Source organism: Pantherophis guttatus, chromosome 1, assembly GCF_059756535.1.
Source record: "Pantherophis guttatus breed Tessera chromosome 1, ASM5975653v1, whole genome shotgun sequence".
NCBI lineage: Eukaryota > Metazoa > Chordata > Lepidosauria > Squamata > Colubridae > Pantherophis > Pantherophis guttatus.
Window position 1 is genome coordinate 142601421 of NC_142063.1, and position 20446 is coordinate 142621866.

At 36.6% G+C, this 20446-nt stretch overlaps 1 protein-coding gene across 31 annotated transcripts in view; it reads right to left on the minus strand.

The window, feature by feature from the left end:
- NEB (nebulin) overlaps positions 1–20446 on the minus strand; it is a 217056-nt gene that overhangs the window by 120438 nt on the left and 76172 nt on the right. For all 31 annotated transcript variants that reach the window (XM_087881859.1, XM_087881879.1, XM_087881868.1 and 28 more), the window contains exons 65-77: positions 19176–19280; positions 18128–18235; positions 17508–17819; positions 16454–16657; positions 15671–15775; positions 15473–15580; positions 12542–12853; positions 12100–12303; positions 10728–10832; positions 10530–10637; positions 9643–9954; positions 7956–8159; positions 6384–6488 (exon numbers count right to left, since the gene is read on the minus strand). In XM_087881859.1, the coding sequence (XP_087737985.1) occupies positions 6384–6488; positions 7956–8159; positions 9643–9954; positions 10530–10637; positions 10728–10832; positions 12100–12303; positions 12542–12853; positions 15473–15580; positions 15671–15775; positions 16454–16657; positions 17508–17819; positions 18128–18235; positions 19176–19280 (2292 nt within the window). The remainder of the gene's footprint in view (positions 1–6383; positions 6489–7955; positions 8160–9642; positions 9955–10529; positions 10638–10727; positions 10833–12099; positions 12304–12541; positions 12854–15472; positions 15581–15670; positions 15776–16453; positions 16658–17507; positions 17820–18127; positions 18236–19175; positions 19281–20446) is intronic.

Here is a 20446-nt window from a genome sequence, read left to right on the forward strand (position 1 = left end):
AGCAACGAGAATGGTGAGGGTGGCTCCTTATATATACAAGGGGTGGAGCTAGGAATGGGAGTGGTAAGTTATGAATACATTAAAGTCCAAAGAATAAGTTAACCTCTGATGTTCCATATATACATTATTTACACATTGGAGAATAAGGCATTTACATCTGACAAGTCCCCCTCTAAATGCCGGTTCGTTACACAACACCAATTACATTCTGATTCAGGACAATATAATACATATAATTTAGAAGTTAAATATTTGTGTTGTTTAGAAGGTAAGGGTTTTGTTAATATGTCAGCTAATTGTTCAGAAGTATCGCAATGTATTGCTTTAATGAATCCGTCTTGAGACAGTTGTCTCACATGCTTAAACTTTATATCAATATGCCTGGACCTTTGTCCAATTGCATCGGATCTGGATATTTCAATGGCCGCTTTATTGTCTTCATGCATAATAAATGGTAAGGTGGGTTTCTTCCAAACATCAGTGATCAGATCATTGAACCATACAAGGTTATTTGCAGCTTTGGACAAACAAACATATTCCGCTTCTGTAGTAGAAGTGGCCACTAGTTCTTGTTTACCAGTATACCAGTAAACTGGACAATCATTCAATAGAAAAACATAACCAGAAGTACTCTTTCTGCATGTTGTATCACCAGCCCAATCTGCATCAGCATAACAAGTAATTTTTGGTTCTCTGTCATTATTGGGTTCCAACATTAAACAAAAATCTAATGTACCCTTCAGATATCTTAGAATTCTTTTGACAGCTTCCCAATGATACAAGGTTGGTTTACTAACATATCTTGACAATAGATTGAGAGGTAATGCAATATCTGGCCTAGTCCAATTAGATATATAAAGGAGTGAACCTATAACTGATCTGTAAAATGTGTTGTCTTTAAACTCAGGGGAAGATTCATCAGTGTTTCTAAGAAAATCAGTTTGCATAGGGGTGTCACAGGTTTTAGCATTATTTAAGTTACATTTGTTTAGGAGTTCGATGATTTTATCTTTCTGTGTAAGTTTGAATCCCCTTTTAGTTTTGTTAATTTGCACACCAAGGTATTTATTCACTTTACCCAGAGATTTCAGTGAGAAGTGTTCATTTAACTTATTTACAAAGATTTCCCTGCTCTCTTTATGCTTTCCAATGTATAAAATATCGTCCACGTAAATTAATACAAATTCAATATGATCATTACTCTTTTTTACAAAGAAACAGTTATCAGCAGTGGTGGCGTTGAAATCCATGGTCTTAAGTACTTTTACCAAGCAATCGTACCATCTTTTGCCGGATTGCTTTAATCCGTACAGACTCTTATTTAATAACCAAATTTCGTTCTTATTAGTGTATTGACTGTGTGGTGCTCTTACATATATTTCCTTATCTAATTTTGCATGTAAGTATGCGGTCTGTATGTCATATTGGAATACGTCCAGATTGAGTGCAGATGCTACTACAAGGGCTGTTTTGACACTCTCTGTTCTCACTGTGGGTGAATATGTATCAGTATAGTCTTCTGGATATTTTTGTGCATAGCCTTGTGCAACTAGTCTAGCCTTGTATAAGGTATTGCCTCCTTCTAAGTTCTTAATTTTATAAATCCACCTGGTACCTATAATTGTTTTATCCTTAGGTGCGATCGCAGGTGTGAATACATTTAATCCTTGTAAACTTTCCATCTCTTTTTCCATAGCTAGTTCCCATTTTTCTCTTTCTTCATGTGGAAGTTTCAATACTTCTTCATATGTATTAGGTGTTATTTGTTCTCCATTCATATGCATTATGTAATCTTTGTATTTATTTGGTATTTGGTTTCTATTGTTTCTAATAGTTCTTTCAGGCTTGCTATGGTTATCATGCAAATATCTAGCTTCCTTTTTTGTTAATGTGTCTGTCTTTATTTTATGCTGACTATTAGTCCAAGTTTTGGTTTTGTTCTTACTTTTGTTAATATTTTGATTTTCTGTTGTTCCTTCCTCACAAGATATCGTATCTTTACATTTATTAGGAAATATTTCATTAAGGTGCAATTTTGACCAATTGGCCTGTTCATGGAACACAGCTGTTCTGGATACTATAAATTTGTTATTACTATCAATAAATCTGTACCCTTTGGTTCCAGTTTCGTATCCCATGAATCTTAATCTCCTGGATACGTTTTCTCCCTTTCTCCTCAATTGTTTAGGTATGTGTACGTCTGCAGTGACTCCAAATATGTGCATGTGTGATAATTTGGGTTTTCTATTGTACATCACCTCATATGGTGTCTTATTCACAATACTGGACCAGGTTCTATTTTGAGTGTAATTCGAATAATGTAATGCCTCTGACCAAAATTGTTTGCCTAAACCAGCATCCTCTAATGTGCACCTAATCATGGTTTGTAGTGTGGAATTTTTCCTCTCTGCAACTCCATTTTGAAATGCAGAAAAAGGATTGGACGTGAAATGTAACATTCCTCTATCCTTTAACCATTGGGAGAATTCTTTAGACATGAACTCACATCCCCTATCTGTCATAATTTGCTTTATTCTGATATTATGTTGTGTTTCTATACGTTTGTAGAATTCCTTAAATTTCTGAAATGTTTCATCCTTGTGCTTTAATGTGTAAACAAAACCATATCGGCTGTAGTCATCCACTATTGTTAGGAAGTAACGTTTTCTATAGGTAATTGAGGGACTTAATGGACCAACTAAGTCCATATGTACCAAATCAAAAATATTGTTAGTTGATCTGTTAGATTTTTTTGGTCTGGGACTGGTTTTTAGTTTGGTGGACTTACATACTGAGCATTCCAAATAATTTTCACAATTTTTTATTTTGACACCTTCTGCGTGTTCAGTCATTTTTTGTACTACAGGAAAGCTTGCATGTCCTAACTTCCTGTGTAAGATGTGAGCACACTCATCATGAATTGGTTTACCTATTTTTGGTTTCTTTTCCTTGTATGTGTTTTTGTGATCATGAGTTATTCTACACTCATCATTGTCACTGTTACTGACATTTTCATCATCTGCTTCAATACAATCTTCCATATTTGAATCAATGTTATGTAAACATCTTTCTTTAGTTATCAGATAGGGTAGACCTCCTTTTATCATTACAGTACCTACATTTGTTTTGTTCTTTTCTATAGTTGCTTTCCCCTTTGAGAAAACTATATTGATATCAGATTCTCTGCTTAATTTTATGGCACTTAGTATGTTGTGAGGTATTTCTGGGATTAATAATACCCCCTCTATTTTCCCTAGACCAGGCAAGGTCACATTTCCTTTGCCTAGTACTTGAACCTTTTCTTGATTAGCTACCTTTATCACAAACTTATCTTCTATAAATGAAGATAATATACTTTTGTTGTTGGTGGTGTGATTTGTTGCACCAGAGTCAATAAGCCAATTGTTATTCTCATCCTGCTGTGTTCTGGTGCTGTCTTGTTTATTTAGCCCATTCAGTGACCCAGATTTCCTCTCTTTTGAATTTTCTCTACCCCCTCTACCTTCTTTGTAATTTGGTGGGCTTCTATATTTGTGTCTATCTGTGGAAGATTGTCTGTAATTATATTTGCTCCTATATTCTGGTCTATGTCTCTCTCTTGAGACTTTGGGGCAGTCTCTTCTACTATGTTCCCTGGATCCACAATTGTAGCATCTAAAGGCCTCATTATGTTTATCTTGAAAGACTACTTTCCTAAAAGGTTTGTGGTCTGTTTGGTTACTGGATCGATTTTTTCTTGAATTGTCTTCTGCTATCAATTTGTTAGATAGACTTTCTATGGATAAATATCCCAAATTAATGGTATCTAAGTGTGACATAAAGCTATCCCATGATGGATCAAGTGAATTGATAATAACACTTTTCATTGTTTGATCTGAAATCACTTCCCCCCTCAATTGTAGCTCAGCTCTTATTTTGTTTAGATTTATCAAATGCTCACTTATAGAAACCCCTGGTTTTACTCTAGAGGAAAAGAAATCCTTAGACATTCTTGTGGTTGTAGCTACGCTATCGCTGTGAAATAGATTAAACATGCATTGAATTATTTCTGATACAGTTAGGTTTGGTTTGATGCTATGATACATTGCAGGAGACACGCTAGATATTATTATGAAAAATGCTCTATGATGTAAACAATCTATTTTTAAAGTCCAAGGTCTTCTTGGAGGGCTAGTTATAAAGAATAGTAAATTTTCTTTCATGAAAATAACCTGAAGCTGTTGATACCACTCTTGTAAATTAATGCCATCAATTCTAAGTTTTGGGAAGTCACTGGGTAAGTTACCTACATTATTCTGTCCATTACTTACAACCTGGGGCAGTCCGTGATCTCTCAAGTGCAGGAAATTACAGAACGGCATTGGGATGCTTGCAATGAGTCTGCGCGGTTCTCTGGCCAGTTCAAGTCCTTCTGGATCGTCTACGTAGTTTCGCACATGCGCGTTGTTCATTTCTTCTTTGGTGGCGTCGTGGAAGGTTCTCTCCCTTTCAGCTCTCTCGATCCGCTCCTCCTCAGATGAGTCGGTCTCTGGCTCGGTTTTTGGGGTTCTGGTGGTGGTGACGGTTCTTTTCTTCTTTTTGTGTGCGTTGGTATTCGATTTTGTCTGTGGTGTAGGGCGAAATCGGCATGGCTCTCTGGGCTCGGGCGTCGTCGCTTTCGAAGTCAGGATGGGAGCGTGCAGGTCTTGAGTCGCCGGTTTGATTTCTTGCTTCTTCGTAGATGTCTTGGTAATTTTCAGTCTTGGCCCAAAAGCAGCAAAAAGCGTTTTCATTGCTGATTTTACTTGAGATTTTGTTAAATCGTCTTCACTTTCTGATTTTGGATCATCTGAAGAGTTTGAGACTTCTTTCTCACTTTCTTCGTCTGATAGTGTTTTTCGCGCCAGAAATTTTGAACTGAGCGTTTTGATTGGCTCTGCTCCATTCTCTTTTGAAGTTCGTTGAAACCAAGATGGCTGCCATTCAAAATTTCGCGCGGGATCACATCTTTTCTTTTTAACAACTATTTTCTCAGTAGTCATCTCACTTACGATTTTTTGATCTTTGGGTTTTTCTTTAATGACGTTTTTCTCTCTCGCTGCTCCGCTGTTCTTCAGCATCTCCTGGAGGTTCGCGATGAGACTTTCATCATTCTTTTGGCTTTTTAGTATCTTTAATATCTCTGACCTGAGTTCGTTATTTTCTATTTCGATTTCTTTCTGGTCATTATTTTCACTCATTAGTTCTTCTTCTTCAGTGGTGTATTCTTCGGATTCTCTCGAAATCGCATTGGTGGATTCGTTGATCATCTCTTGATCAGTTTCTATTTCTTTGCTGTAGGCCCTGGTGTTGGGCCTATCTTTCTTGGACATTTTTTAATTACTTATTGAGTCAATTAACCATCCTCTGCTACCAGCTTGTTGCAATATTTTCAGGATCAGACTCAATAAAGATAATAGAAGTTAAAGCTTTAAATATATTTCTTTTTAATTATGATAGGCATTCTATATTCACTGAATATTCGAGGTAGAAGCAACGAGAATGGTGAGGGTGGCTCCTTATATATACAAGGGGTGGAGCTAGGAATGGGAGTGGTAAGTTATGAATACATTAAAGTCCAAAGAATAAGTTAACCTCTGATGTTCCATATATACATTATTTACACATTGGAGAATAAGGCATTTACATCTGACATAGACATTACAACTTGACAGTAAGTTTTGGGACTGAGGTTCATGCCCATAGTTTTAGTAGATCATACACTGTGTGTCAGGGTTCCAAGTAACACCCCCAATGAAAAAACCTCTGAGGCTTGAATTTCCTCGAAGTTCCATTTTATTAGAGATGTCATATTGGGACATCTGGGAAAACCTGAATCTGAAAGCTTCCAGGTTTTCCCCACCCAAAAGAAAGTTCAAGTCCCTGCCCAACACCCACATATCCATCACATGGTCCAATCAAAGCACAGTGCAACTGGAGATGCTTCCCAGTTCCAGCTGTCCAGGTGCAGGGCAAGATGTCCTTGACTTTCTGAGAAAGGAATGTTATTATGACTATATATCATCCTGGCTCCATACAATTCCCCCTCCCAGTTTCTCCCAGTAGTAAATGTGGCAGTCTTGAAGATCCAATGAAAAAGATGGCTTCCAGACCTGACACCCTGCATGCTCTTTTAGATTAGTAGTGGAAAAAATGCTGGAACTATGACATGGATCCCTACAGACTTTTCTCTCTTCCCCCACCACTAGCCTTTCTCCCTCTCCCCTCAGTCCTTTTACCCTACTTGCAGCTGATGATCAGCTCTTCCTCAGAGATCAGTTATCTTCTCCCAGAGAACCCTTTTCATGTAGAGGGTGCACATCATAACGAGACTGTTTGATAGAACTTCAATCCAGTGACCTCACCTCACTGTAGTTGATCTTGTTCTGTCTTGCTAAAGTGATTTCAGGGGTATCAGGCATTATGTGAATTTCTGTCTTGTCTTTATCCCAAGCTTCAGTGTACAAACGCTGTGAAAAGAGGACAAGGAAGAAAATAAAACAGGCATTGGAATGAAATCAATTTGGGCTCTTCTCTAATCCCATTGTCTCTCTGTGAAAGCTCAAGTAGAAATACCATCACCAAGCAGGGCTTCTCAGAGGATATCAACAAAAAAAAAAGTCAAGATGGCAGCCCCAAGGTGCAATCAAAATCCTGCCTCTTTCTACGTACACTCCATGAGCAATGCAATGTATGAACTTCTGAAGGCAACTTCAGCTTGTGGGTGCTTCATCACTGGAGGCTTTCAAGATGAGACTGGACAGGCACTTGTCAGAAATGGTATAGAGCAGTGATGGCTAACCTTTTTGTCATTGCGTGCCAAAAGTGGGGGGAGTGCAGGGGGTTGTGTGAACATGTGCCCACACCCATAATTCTATGCGCCCACCCCCCCATGCACAACCACCCCGTGGTCCCCCACTTTTGGCACGTGATGGCATGGTGGGCCCGGTAGGCCCGTTTTTCGCCCTCCCCAGGCTCCAGAGGCTTTCTAGGAGCCTGGGGAGAATGAAAACGGCCTTCCCCTGGGGGCCCTCCGGAGGCCAGAAACAGCCTGTTTCCTGACTTTTGGTGGGCCCAGAAGGCCTGAAAATTAGCTGGACAGCGCACGCATGTGCGCTGGAGCTGAGCTTGCGTGCCCACCGATATGGCTCCACGTGCCATCTGTGGCACGTGTGCCATAGGTTCGCCATCACGGGTATAGAGTCTCCTGCTTGAGCAGGAGGTTGGGCTAGATGACCTACAAGGTCCCTTCCAACTCGGTTATTCTAAATTCTAAGTTCTAATGCATACAAAAAAGGCAAGTCTGCAGTCACACAGTTGCAGCTGTCATCTTTCACACATCTTTCATTCCATTCCAGAATTCTGTGTTGATAATTAGTGCAGATTACATAAGAAAGCACTCCTTAGTTCTAAAGCCTATGAAAGAAAAATGAGGCAGTAGATTATTGATTTTACAAAGACATTTAGCCATTAACGGCATTAAAGTTTTGTATTTAACAAATGCTGTGCCTGTTGGACTTCATATGTCTTGAAAAATGAAACTTCTTTAAGACTAGTTTGATGTATTTGCAATATTGCTTAAATAGAAGCATTGCAGGTTTTTAGTAATAAGGACTTAAATACATCATTCTTTTAATTCTAATTGCTAGTATCAAATAGAAAAATCCTAGGATCCAAAGGATGCAGTAGTCCCTTTATGTTTGAAAACATTCTTTATAGTAAAAGAATGAGAAATAATATGTACATGGGAATTATAGGCATATTATTTAATTATATACAATTAAATAAAGTATTACAAATAATATTTATATTAAACAAAATGCCAGTACAAAGTTTAAAACTGCCGTATTAATTATTACATTCAATCTCTTAAGCTTCTTGCACAAATGTCATTTTAATACTCAGTTACATATTTAAAACACGCCATCAGTGCTCACCTTATTCATATTTTCTGCATTATGCTTGGCCAAAAGTATTTCTAGAGAATCTGTCACACTTGTAAATTTGAATTTGTCTGGAGGCTGACGATACAACTTTTCGCTTAAGATCTCTCCAGCTTTCTTTACTTTTTCATTCTCCAAGGAACCAATAGGGACCCACCCAATGCCTTTCAACCATTCAAGATCAGACTTGTAGTAATTCTGTGAAGCAGAACATTAAAAAGGGCATTTAGTCAGAAATGCATTTAGATCTAACAGCCCAAAGTTTTGTCTTTGATCCTATGCACTACACCAAGTTCACGAGCCTTATAGTCTTTACGGTCCTCAATGAAGTGCTTTAATAATTGAATTTTATTTTTTGTCCTTTAAGACAGCTTATGAATTGAAACTCACTACTCTGCATATTAACACAACAGCTGTCTTGATACTTTCTTTAAAATATATCCCATCACCTCCCCACATCCTTTTAATCACAAATGTCCTTAATATGAGCATCTTTTATTCTCTAATCACATCACCTAACATCATCATTTAAAATGAAATGCTAAATCAACAACTTTTGCTACGACAAATGCCAGAAATAATGGTCCTTATTAAGAAAACAAAAACCAATAATTTGTGGGTTTAGTTTTTTCAGCTAAACTAAAACATTTTCCCAATTTTTTTTTTTACAAAACCAAGAAAAATGGCTAAATTAGATATTACAATATTGTCACAATTACAGTTTCTAATAGTACTTCTTTTATGTATTTATAAAACTAACCTTATTGTAGACTTGTGATTCCCAACTGTTTTAGGCTGATGTTCAGATTTGAAATATTGAGACAATGTTGTGATCACACGCGATTACTACTGTGAATGTCTTTTGACATCAAAACAATATAAAAATTGCCACAAAAGAAACATTCCATCCCTTAAATTGCAAATTGATCCAATACTCTGAAGCGTTTTTGGAAAGCATGATTTGCTCTCCATTAGCTTCTCATTATTTTTAAACTTAAATGTTGTGTTTTTAGTACAAATATTAAAAGAATCAGGGAACCTTGCAGCATATGCCAGGTGTCATGTTGTGGGCCCTAATTAGACTTTTCCATATATTTCCATATGGAAGGTTAAATATATATATATATATATAAATGTTTCCCCTGCCAGTCATATCCACTTTAGGGGTTGATGTTCATCTCCAATTTATAGCCAAAGAGCCAGCATTGTCTGAAGATGCTCCCATTGTCATATGACTGACATGAATATGCACTGAAGGCACATGGAACCCTGTTACCTTCCCAGCGAAGTGGTGCTTATTTGTCTACTTGCATTTACATGCTTTCAAACTGCTAGGTTGGTAAGATGGGGTAAGTAATAGAAGCTCACTCCCTCGTGAAGAACTTAATCTTGAACTTCCAACTTTCCAGTCAATAAACCCAGCATCTTAACCACTTGGATACTGTGCACCCTTATTCTAACGTTAAGGTTCTATTAGACTTCAACTTAAGTAATATCAAAAGTCAGTAAAGGGACTGAATTTTGGAAGTACAAATATTACTGAGAGCTTCTTCGAATCTTTTTAGAAATATTTTCCAAGCTACCCATATTTAATGAACCAGATCTTGCTGACTTTTCTAAAACTCAAGAAATTTGTTCTCACAAATCAGTTCCAGTGAAGTTAAAAGCCATCACGACTTACATCACTCTGTAGTTCATAGGCCTTCCTGGCATGGATGACATCATTTTGGTCTGGGAGGCATGTCCACTGGTGCAAATAATTACGGTAATCAATATCGCTGACCAGCTTCTGACAATTCTTGGCCCCCAAGACTGACAGCATATCCACAGGACTGCTGTATTTGGTCTTCAGCATCTCAAAGACTTTCTTATATTCCCTCTCACTCTGCATCTTGGCCACATTTATAGAATGCAACATTTTAGGATCGTCTTCTATACTACGAGCTCCAATATGATGGCCGAGTTGCTTGCGATAACCTTCTTTGTACTTGTACTGTTGATAACAATAATAAACAGTTTAAAACATAATGTTTACTTACCTTGAGTTCCCTAAGATCTAGAAGAGTTTAAATCAAGTATTGTACAAATCTATAACATCATCCAGATTGTTTGTACAAAACTACTTATATTTTTGCATGTGGATTTGGGTTCATGTTTACTATTTCAATCTTTGGTAAATTTACAAGGAGAAAATGTAATTGATTCCAATGCTTTATACTACTTCATTTCATTTCCTAGGTTGCTATTACTAATCTCTAACATATATCCACAGAGAGAGAATGAAAAACTGTGGAGTAATTGAATCAGGCCAATGAAGATATGCTCCATTTATCTTTGTAGTTATTTTGGCTGAAAAATTAAATGCCCATACTATCAATACTTCCAAGGAAAACTATTTAGGCCATTTAAATATATCCTGAACACTTGTAGCAGTTGCAAAAAAATTTGCACAATCAACCAAGCCTCAAAAGAATCCAATTCTTGCTGTATAGGAAAAGTCTAAAATTATAGGTAACATTGCAATCACATAAAAATTTGTGGTTTGTATCATATCATGTAACTACATACCTCACTTGCAATATCTCTGGATGCTTTAGCAGCCTTGATAGGAATTGCATCTATCCGAAGATCATACCCCTTCTTCTTGGCCTCTTCCAATGACAGTTTGTACAGTTTCTAAATGGATGGCAAGTATTGCTTTAGTGTTTCTGACAGCATTTTTTCCCCATCCCTTCTCATAGGTTCGACTAATAGAAATCCACTTACATCACTGTAGTTGATTTTGTTCTGTTGTGACAGTAGAATTTCAGGTGTATCAGGCATAATATGGATACTGGTTTTATCTTTATTCCAAGCATCAACATACATACGCTAAAAAAAAGCACAATAAAATAATCAATATAATGGCTATTAAAACTGAAATATATTCTAATTATGTGTTGTGGATGGAAATTACGAAACCCATTTTATATTGTTAATACCATAATTACAGAATACAGAAAGCAGTCGAGTGAATAAGATTGTGCTAGATCCAAAAATAGATGAGAAAGTATTACTTAATTTTTAACTTATTCGTTTTTAAAGCCAGGGTTGGAAATAAGGTGAATATAAACAGGTTCAATATTTGTGACCATCTTGTTGCATAAATAAAATCCTAATCTCTTTAGCAAGGAATTTCTTCATCAAGTATTAATCAATAATGGGATATCTAATAGGTTTCCAAGGCCATTTCTGATGAGTTCTACTAAGCTCTTATACTGTTCTAGAGAACACATTTTGACCTAAGGCTGCTAGGAATGATTTACTGTGTCTTCTGAACTTTCCCCTCAATTCTAAAAAGCAAACAGAAATCAATAACGCATCTTTTAGGTGCATTAAGGTGCACCAAGACAAATTCCTTGTGTGTCCAATCACACTTGGCCAATAAAAAATTATATTCTAAATTCTATTCTTGTTGTGGCCCGCCAGCAGCCTGCATGGATCGTGGCTGATCCCGACGATGAGGAGGCTGGTGTGGGGTCGCACCAGCAACCTGTGCAGCTAGCACTCGTGTCGGACAGCGAGGAGGCTGAAGAGGATGTGATGCCAGAGGCAGAGACTCAGCCAGGGCCTTCAGAACCTCCAGAGCTCCTTCAAGTGGAGAGAGCAAAGTGGAGGAGCCTCTCCTCAATGCTTGAGCACACAGGGCTGCCAAAAGGCAGGAGTGGCTACTCAGGAGGAGGAGGTCTCCTCAAGAGTAAGGTTTGAGGATAATTGGCCACTCCCTTAGCCTATTTAAGTCACATGCAGTTAGTAATTTCTTGCTGGAAACAACGTGTAATTATTAAAGAGTAGTTTGGATAGTGAGTGTCTTATCATATCTTGTTTTCTGGGCTGGTTGCTAACCTTTGCCAGACTTTGTTTATTCTTGGTACGTTATAACTTTGATAAGAACCGTTGGTGTGTGTCACAATCCTTGGGAATCCGGAGCTGGGGCAGAACAATTCTATTCTATTATATACTGATATGCATCTTTAAAACTTTAGTAGAGCAACTATATAGCTTACTTTGAAGTCTTGTTACAGAAAACATTATTATTCCATCAAACTGTAGGGTGTGTGTGTGTGTGTTTAAAGAAAGGATCATTGACAAAACTTACCTGATTCATAATTTCAGAGTTATGTTTTGCCAAAGCCATAGGTAAGGAATCAATAGGGCTGGTAAAAGCGAAAGTGTCAGGGTGCTGCCTATATCCATGGTCACTCAAGATCTCAGAAGCTCTTTTATTCTTCTCTGCTTCCAAAGAACCACTAGGAGACCAGCCAACACCCCTGAGCCACTCAAGGTCTGATTTATAATTAATCTGAAGGAAAGAAAAGTTATTACTTTTTCTATTTTATTATTCAAAATTTTATTAACGTTATCGCTTCTTAAAACATCTCTAAATCTTGAGAAACAGTGTAACAGTGAAACACATTCAAACAAACTGAGTGGTCCATAATGGTTGTTCTTAGTGCACAGCTAACACTGAGCAGAAGAAAGTGCTTAGCTTAGTATTAAGCATGGCTTTATATTTGCAAAGTTGCTAAAATGCCACTTACATCACTTTGAAGATCATACGTTTTCCTGGCATGGATGACATCATTTTGATCTGGGAGGCATGTCCACTGGTGCAAATAATTACGGTAATCGATATCGCTGACCAGCTTCTGGCAATTCTTGGCCCCCAAGACTGACAGCATATCCACAGGACTGCTATATTTGGTCTTCAATTTCTCAAAAACTTTCTTATATTCTCTCTCACTCTGCATTTTGCCTACATTTATAGAATGCAATATTTTAGGATCATCTTCCACACTACGAGCTCCAATGTGGTGACCAAGCTGCTTACGGTATGCCTCTTTGTATTTGTACTGTACAGAGAGAGAAAGAGAGAGAGAGAGAGAAACCTTTCATCTAGTTCCCCATATAACTAAAAGTGTTAAACTGACATATTTTTTCAGTCAATTTGATCACTATATATCAAGTGCTGAGTTCCAACATGATTGGGTAAAATCCAGAGATGTCTCTTAACTGAAAGATCTGTATGTCAAGGCTCCAAATAATGAACCCAAGCAAATCAGAACTCTGAGACTTGGCTCCTTCTCAAAGGTCTTCTTTAATGAGTACATCACATCAGCACAGCTCCAAAGGAAAACCAAATCTAAATCTTTCCCGCGGTTTCAGTATAATTAAACTAGGAAATAACCCCATCCCCAAGTATCACAGGTCACATTGGCCAATTAGGTTAATTGGCAGTTAATTGGCAGGCTCTTCAGGCACTCCTTCCCCAAACCTTATTGGTTGCCAGTAGAGATGACCTTGATTTTCATGAGAACGCTCTCTGTTGTGTCTAGTAATGTATTCCAACCTCCTTCCCTCCTTCCCCCTCTGTGTGGCAACTGAGGAACAGAAAGATGGCTGCTGCCAGGTTCAGTTCGAAGTTGACACTGTATTTGCCGGTGTAATAAATTTTTCTTTCCCATTAATTCTCCATTACTTCCTATCCTTCTTGGTGTAAATGAGGGGAGCATGCTGGGGATGGAAAGTAAGCACTTTTTATTGCAATGATGATAAAGGGTACGGTATTCAGTTTTTTAAAGAAGGGTTTACTAAAGGTATTATTATTATCCCTATTAACTATTATTATTAAGCTTATTAATAATTACCTATTTAAATCTATATTAATTCAAAGGGGAAACAAGTTATTCCTCCCACCCCCCACTGATTATCTGTTAATTGGATTGTTCATTTTCTGGTGAGTGAGCAATCCCCATTCTTTGAGAACAGAAAAATCTGGCTGAAAATAAGAGAGTGACTTGGGTGTACATATAGTTATATACAACACTGTTGAACTGTCTCCAGAATTGATTTCATCTGTAATTAATGACCTTAAGTTGACATGACGGGAAAGATGGGCAACACACAAGTATTTTGGTTTGTTGAGAGAAAGATGGAGGTAGAGATAGATATTATCAGCTTAAATCAATCCACTGCAGGATGCAGGCTACTTCAATGAAGGTTTTGGACAGTGGTGGATTTCAAAAATTTTTACTACCGGCTCTGTGGGTTTGGCTTGGTGGGCGTGGTATGGCTCGGTGGGCGTGGCTTGGTGGGCGTGGCAGGGGAAGGATACTGTAAAATCTCCATTCCGTCCCCAATCCAGGGGAAGGTTACTGCAAAATCCCCATTTCCTCCTGATCAGCTGGGACTTGGGAGGCAGAGAATAGATGGGGGCGGGGCCAGTCAGAATTTTTACTACCGGTTCTCCGAACTACTCAAAATTTCCACTACCGGTTCTCCAGAACTGGTCAGAACCTGCTGAAACCTACCTCTGGTTATGGATGATAATCCACCATGCTAACCCAAAGCAGGTTAATAAGTAGATATTTTTGAACTTTCCAGTCTAGGGATGAAAGAGAGCAACTGGATCTCTCCAAAATCACCCGGATGGTTTTTATACCTACAGGAGGATATGTATGGAGTGTGTTTAATCATCCTTGAGAGGAGATCATCTCAAATTTAGGGTGTTCCTTTTAATTCCAGTAACATCAGCAACATATTAAAGAGTTATAGGGGGAAATTATAGGGTTTGTTTATACAAGAAATTCTAGTTTTATATATTTATCAAAATAGTATTTTCTTTTAGTACACAGTACATTTTTATTTATATTGTTTATTTATATTTCATATTTCTTAACTGCCCAGCTCCCTCGGAGTTTTCATTTACATATATGAAAACTAAAGTGGACTCTGTATATTTGTTTTAATGATGTAATTATTAATCTAACTAGTAAAACAGGTTAATATTTTTTCTTAGCAATAAAAGAAATGTGAGGTTAGTATTTATTCATTTGTTTGTTCACTCATTTATTATTCAGTTTATATAGTTGCCTATCACAAATATATGTCTTTTAAGTGAAGAATGATTTGAGGAATATTAAGTTATAAGAAAGGGATTTAGAATTCCCTGCTTATGATTTTCAAAAAGGGTTAAAAATCACCTTTTTATTTTCATTAATCAGATGAGCATTCGGAATTGAAAATGGTTAGTCCAGAAGGACATTTAATACCTTTAATACATTTAATTAAAATGCTATCTTAAATTATTTTATTTTTTTCTATTGAAAAATCTCACACAGATTAATTAGCAATTTAATTGATGAATGAAATTATATTAAAAATCGGGGGGGTGGGGGTTGTGTGGTGGTCATACATATAAACCAAGGATTGGGGCCATCATGCCAATGGGAAACAAAACTGAAACAAAGTCCCTGTGGAAATGAAAGACCAGTTATGATATGCAAGACACTCATTTACCTTTCCATCAAGAATCAGACTCTTAGTCCTTAGCAGTTAATGGATTGCTTTCAGGGGCCTTTGGGAACTATGCTAGGGCCTCAGTTTACCCTTCCTCAGATACCAAATAAGAGGAAGATTTAACAAACACTGCATGCCATTTTTCCTTAAAATGCATAAACAGAGTTCCTTACTTCACTGGCAATTTCTCTAGATGCTTTTGCTGCCTTGATCGGTATGGCATCAGGTGGAAGATCATAGCCTTTCCGTTTCAATTCTTCCAATCCTAATTTGTAGAGTTTCTAAGAAGAGAGCCAATGAAAGTTAGGAGTGCAACACTCTAGTACAACACTAAAAGTTTGATTCTCTAATCAAACCGGTATCAAACTTACATCACTCAAGTTAACTAAATTGATTCTGGACAACATAATCTCAGGAGTGTCAGGCATGATATGAATCTGAGTCTTATCTTTGTCCCAAGCTTCTCGATAAAGTCTCTAGAAAGCAAAAACAAAGACTGAATCAATATGTTTCAGTGATAAAAATAATTATATACAATATGACCTTTCACAGTACAGTAAAATTTCTACTCAGATAATGCAAAACATTATGAGTTGTTCTGTGCATGCAGAAGAAATAGTTATGAAAATGCTGCTAGAAGGTTTCTTCTTCATAACCTATCTACAAAGTGGAATAGTTATGCAAAAGAGGTTATTTTGTTTCATCTTTAAATTAAGTAAAGTTTATTATATCCTCAAGGATGTTCATTTATATTAATTTTTAGAAAAACTGAAATCAAACTTACAAAAAAATACCATTTTGCTGAATAAATCCAATGAGCAACTTCATTCTTCCTACACTAAATTTTATTTTTAAAATATATTTACCATCATAAAATTTTATTCTTATTTACTTGGAAGCAAGTTCTGTTGATCAGGGGATCTTAACTGCAATTTATTAAAGAGAGTTACAGTCCTAAAGCAAATTTCTAAACGATCTTGAGTTTATTTGAATATAACTTACTTTTGAAGAAATATAGGTTCAGGGATGGAATCAAACAACTACATTATACTGCAGAATCTATTGCTTTCTTCCCCCTCGCACTTTCAAGCTGTTTTTAATGCTGTTGACTGTTTCTCCAAACAGCAAAACCCCTCAAATTGAGAAACACTCACATCACTTCTATGCTTTGAGTTTTCTTTTGCCAGAACAACTTCCATTGAATCAGGAATGCTTGTGAATTTAATTGTGTCTGGATGCTGACGATAAGTTCTTTCACTCAGAATCTCAGAAGCTTTCTTGTTCTTTTCCGACTCGAGAGATCCAAGCGTATTCCATCCAACGCCTTTAAGCCATTCGAGATCAGATTTATATGCAATCTGGCAGGGGAAAAAAAGAAGCCACCATTCTAAATTAACAAAAATATCTGAAGGTGTTTTGTTCCTTACTTACTGCCCTATAATTTTGTACATATTTCTTTTTCGTCCAATGATGCCTCTTTGATTTAGGACTCTGTAATATCTTGGTGGGTTATGAATAAAAGTGCAAAGTAGGATATAGGGTTAGAAACGTATTTTCATGTCAGGCCAAACCTCATAAAAAATACAATAACTCTCCTTTATAATATAAGAGTATAATAACAGAATATTGAAAACTAAACATTGTTTCCTCTTCTCTCCCTCTTAGTCCAACTTTGATTCTCTTTAGCATATTCTGGTGTGTATGTTTTTACTCATTCTTGCTTTCCTGTACTAGGCTCATATTTTACTAACAGTTGCCACATATTTTCTTCAAAATACCATCTCTGTATAATTTTCTTTCATATTTTTCCAAATTTAGACACTGAGAGAAATGGTTGAGAAGAGAAAGACAGAACTGAAATTTTTTTAAAAAATCCTTTGCAAGTTTTAGTTTAAGGAAGGAACTAGGAACAAGGAAAGGAGAAGTTCAGGAAATTTAAAAACAACAACATGACCTTACCAAGTTAATAAAGGAAGAGGGAAACGTAAGTTGGATATCAGTGTCTACAATTACTATAAGTCACAGAAACAGAGAGTGCAGAAGAGTAATAAGAAAATAAAACATGCATTTTCAGATCTCAATAAGGAAGGCAAACGATGCAAGCAGGATCATTAATTGGTAATTGGATAAATAACAGACAGGGAAAGACTTCAGGCAACTGCTACAGTATAGTTTTATCAATCAAAATGGTTGAAATATGTGGCTTACATCACTCTGTAGTTCATAGGTCTTCTTGGCATGGATGATATCATTTTGGTCTGGGAGGCATGTCCACTGGTGCAAATAATTACGGTAATCAATATCGCTGACCAGCTTCTGGCAATTCTTGGCCCCCAAGACTGACAGCATATCCACAGGACTGCTGTACTTGGTCTTCAGCATCTCAAAAACTTTCTTGTATTCCCTCTCACTCTGCATCTTGGCCACATTTATAGAATGCAACATTTTAGGATCGTCTTCTATACTACGAGCTCCAATATGATGGCCGAGTTGCTTGCGGTAGCCGTCTTTGTACTTGTACTAAATTTTTTTTAAAAAATAAAGGTTAGAAAAAGTCAACGTCAGGAATAATTTGCAGACCCAGGTTTGTTGAGTGTCAGATTTAGAGGTATATCTAACATGTTCACGATGGTTGCATTTTTATGTACACAAACCTAGTAAGTCTCTACAGATTTCTGTATGATTTACTTGTGAAGAAATTGTCTGGACATAGCTCAAAATTTTTTTAGTGCGAAGTTTTATCAAAGTTGAATCTTATAGGAAGGACAAAGTATATATATATATATATATATATATCAATGTATATCAATATATTATAACTAACTTACATCACTAGCAATGTCTCTGGATGCTTTAGCTGCTTTCACTGATAAGGCTTCAGTAGTGAGATCATAACCCTTTTTCAACATTTCTTCCAATCCAAGTTTGTACAATTTCTAGCATGAAAAAGTAGCATAGATTAAAAAGAAGGAAAGCAATTTGAATAAATTAAACATTTACAATCCACTCCTACAATTGAAACACATCCCATATATGCTTCAGGTTTCCTCATGGAGAAATCTAATCTTGTTACAGGAATGTGCAAATCCCTAAGAAACTTGCCTAGTAATACCTTAGCTTTCCTCAAATATTGTCTGTTATTTGAGGAACATATTAGCTTCAAATGTGTTTTTTTTAAAAAATTGAACAAAGTAATATGATTTCTTTAGATTCTGCAAACATCTGTCTAGTCAGCATTCTGTTATCACAGTAGTTGTGAAAGACCTGCTAATATTTAATAATATTATCATACTTCTCAGCTTTTTTCTCTTTTGTGTGTGTGCCTCACAAGAAAACTTTTGATTTGCTTCAAATTTCACTTCAAACAAATGCCACAAATTGAAATCAACTTCCTAGTAATTAAAAGGGAGAGAGATTACTGAAGAGATTTCTGAGGAATAAGAGCAGTTTATGACAATGTCATTAAGGAGTCAATGCCTAAGATATGGCAAATGCGTTAAATATTCAGAACTGTTAAAATCAGCTAGGAAGTATAAATTTGGCTCTAGAAAATTTCAGATTTATCTAGCTGTAGAACGATCAGTTTAGATTTATAATAATTAGATTATACATTCAGTATTTTTATTTGTTCTTTATGCTCCCTATTGGACTAGGCCCAGCTGATAGAGAATCAGAGGACTTTATAGACATTAATGTTCTTGTTCTTTCTTGAGAGAAAATTGAATGACGCAAAAGTTGAATTTCCACCAATAGTCTCAGAGTTTCAAGAAACAGCAATGACAAAAATTAATTTACAAAGGAATCATTTCATTCATGAGAATATTATCAACATGATGAAGACTAGTTACTAAAACACATGCTTGAGTATTTTCTTACCTGGCTGTAATTAAACTTATTTGCTTTAGCCAGCATAATATCTGGTGTATCTGGCATGACATGAATTGTTGTCTTATCTTGCTCCCATGCATTTATGTATGCACGCTATTAGAGAAGAAAACAATAAGGATCAATAAATTGCATACATAGGCAATAATGTTGGCATATGGACAACTGTACCAATATGCATATGCTGAGTTTGATTTTAATATAAAATTTTAATATAAAATTGAAAGTGTGTGCAGGTACTCTACAAAGGAAATATATTTATATGTTCTATATTATATATATTTAATAATGTGCTTGGGATGATCTTCTGGCCATAAATTAGCTTTTTTCTCTATACAACACCTCATGAATTTCATCTGCATAAGCCCTTTTAGGGACACACAAAGCCCCTTGAGAGAATAAAAACATTAATTCAAAAATATTGTATACCACTAACAGTAGCATTAAAGGTGCCAGTAAACTGAGAAATCAGCTAACAAATAATTATGTTCTATAAAATAAAAATCTGCTAGGAATTATTCAGTTGTTTTTACAAAATCTCTTTACCTCTACTGAAGTTAAACATATAATACAATCCTTAAAGGCCGGGAAGGCCCCCGGAGAGGACTTGCTGCCTCCCGAACTCTTTAGGTCCAACACTGATTTCTGGGTACCGGTGTTGGTAGCACTGTTTACTTATATCGATAAAGTAGGGATAATCCCTGAAGGGTGGAGGTTAGCTATAGTTTTTCCAATTTTCAAGAAAGGTGACAGAGCCGCTCCATCTAACTATCGACCCATCAGCCTTCTCAATATAATTTCAAAAATGTATACAAAGCATCTGCTAAATAAAATAGAGGACTGGTGCTTGGATAAGGAAATTCTGGCAAATGAGCAGGCAGGTTTTAGATCGGGTAGGTCTACCATTGACAATTGTTTTATCCTTTCCCACTTAATTAATAAATACAAGACTCAGGGGGAAAAGCTGTATATTGCCTTTATTGACCTTACTGCTGCTTTTGATTCTATAGATAGGAACCATCTGTGGAGGAAACTACAAGCCATGGGGATGGACCCCAGACTTATTTTGTTGATCAGGACTCTCTATACTAATACGGCAATTAGAGTCAGATATGCAGCAAATGGGGCCTCAACAAACAGCATACCGACAACTAGAGAAGTGAGGCAGGGCTGCCTGCTGGGCCCTACTCTTTTTAACCTTTATATAAATGATATCCCAGCGCAGATGGAAGATCTTCTGACGCATAGCCCCCAAATAGGCT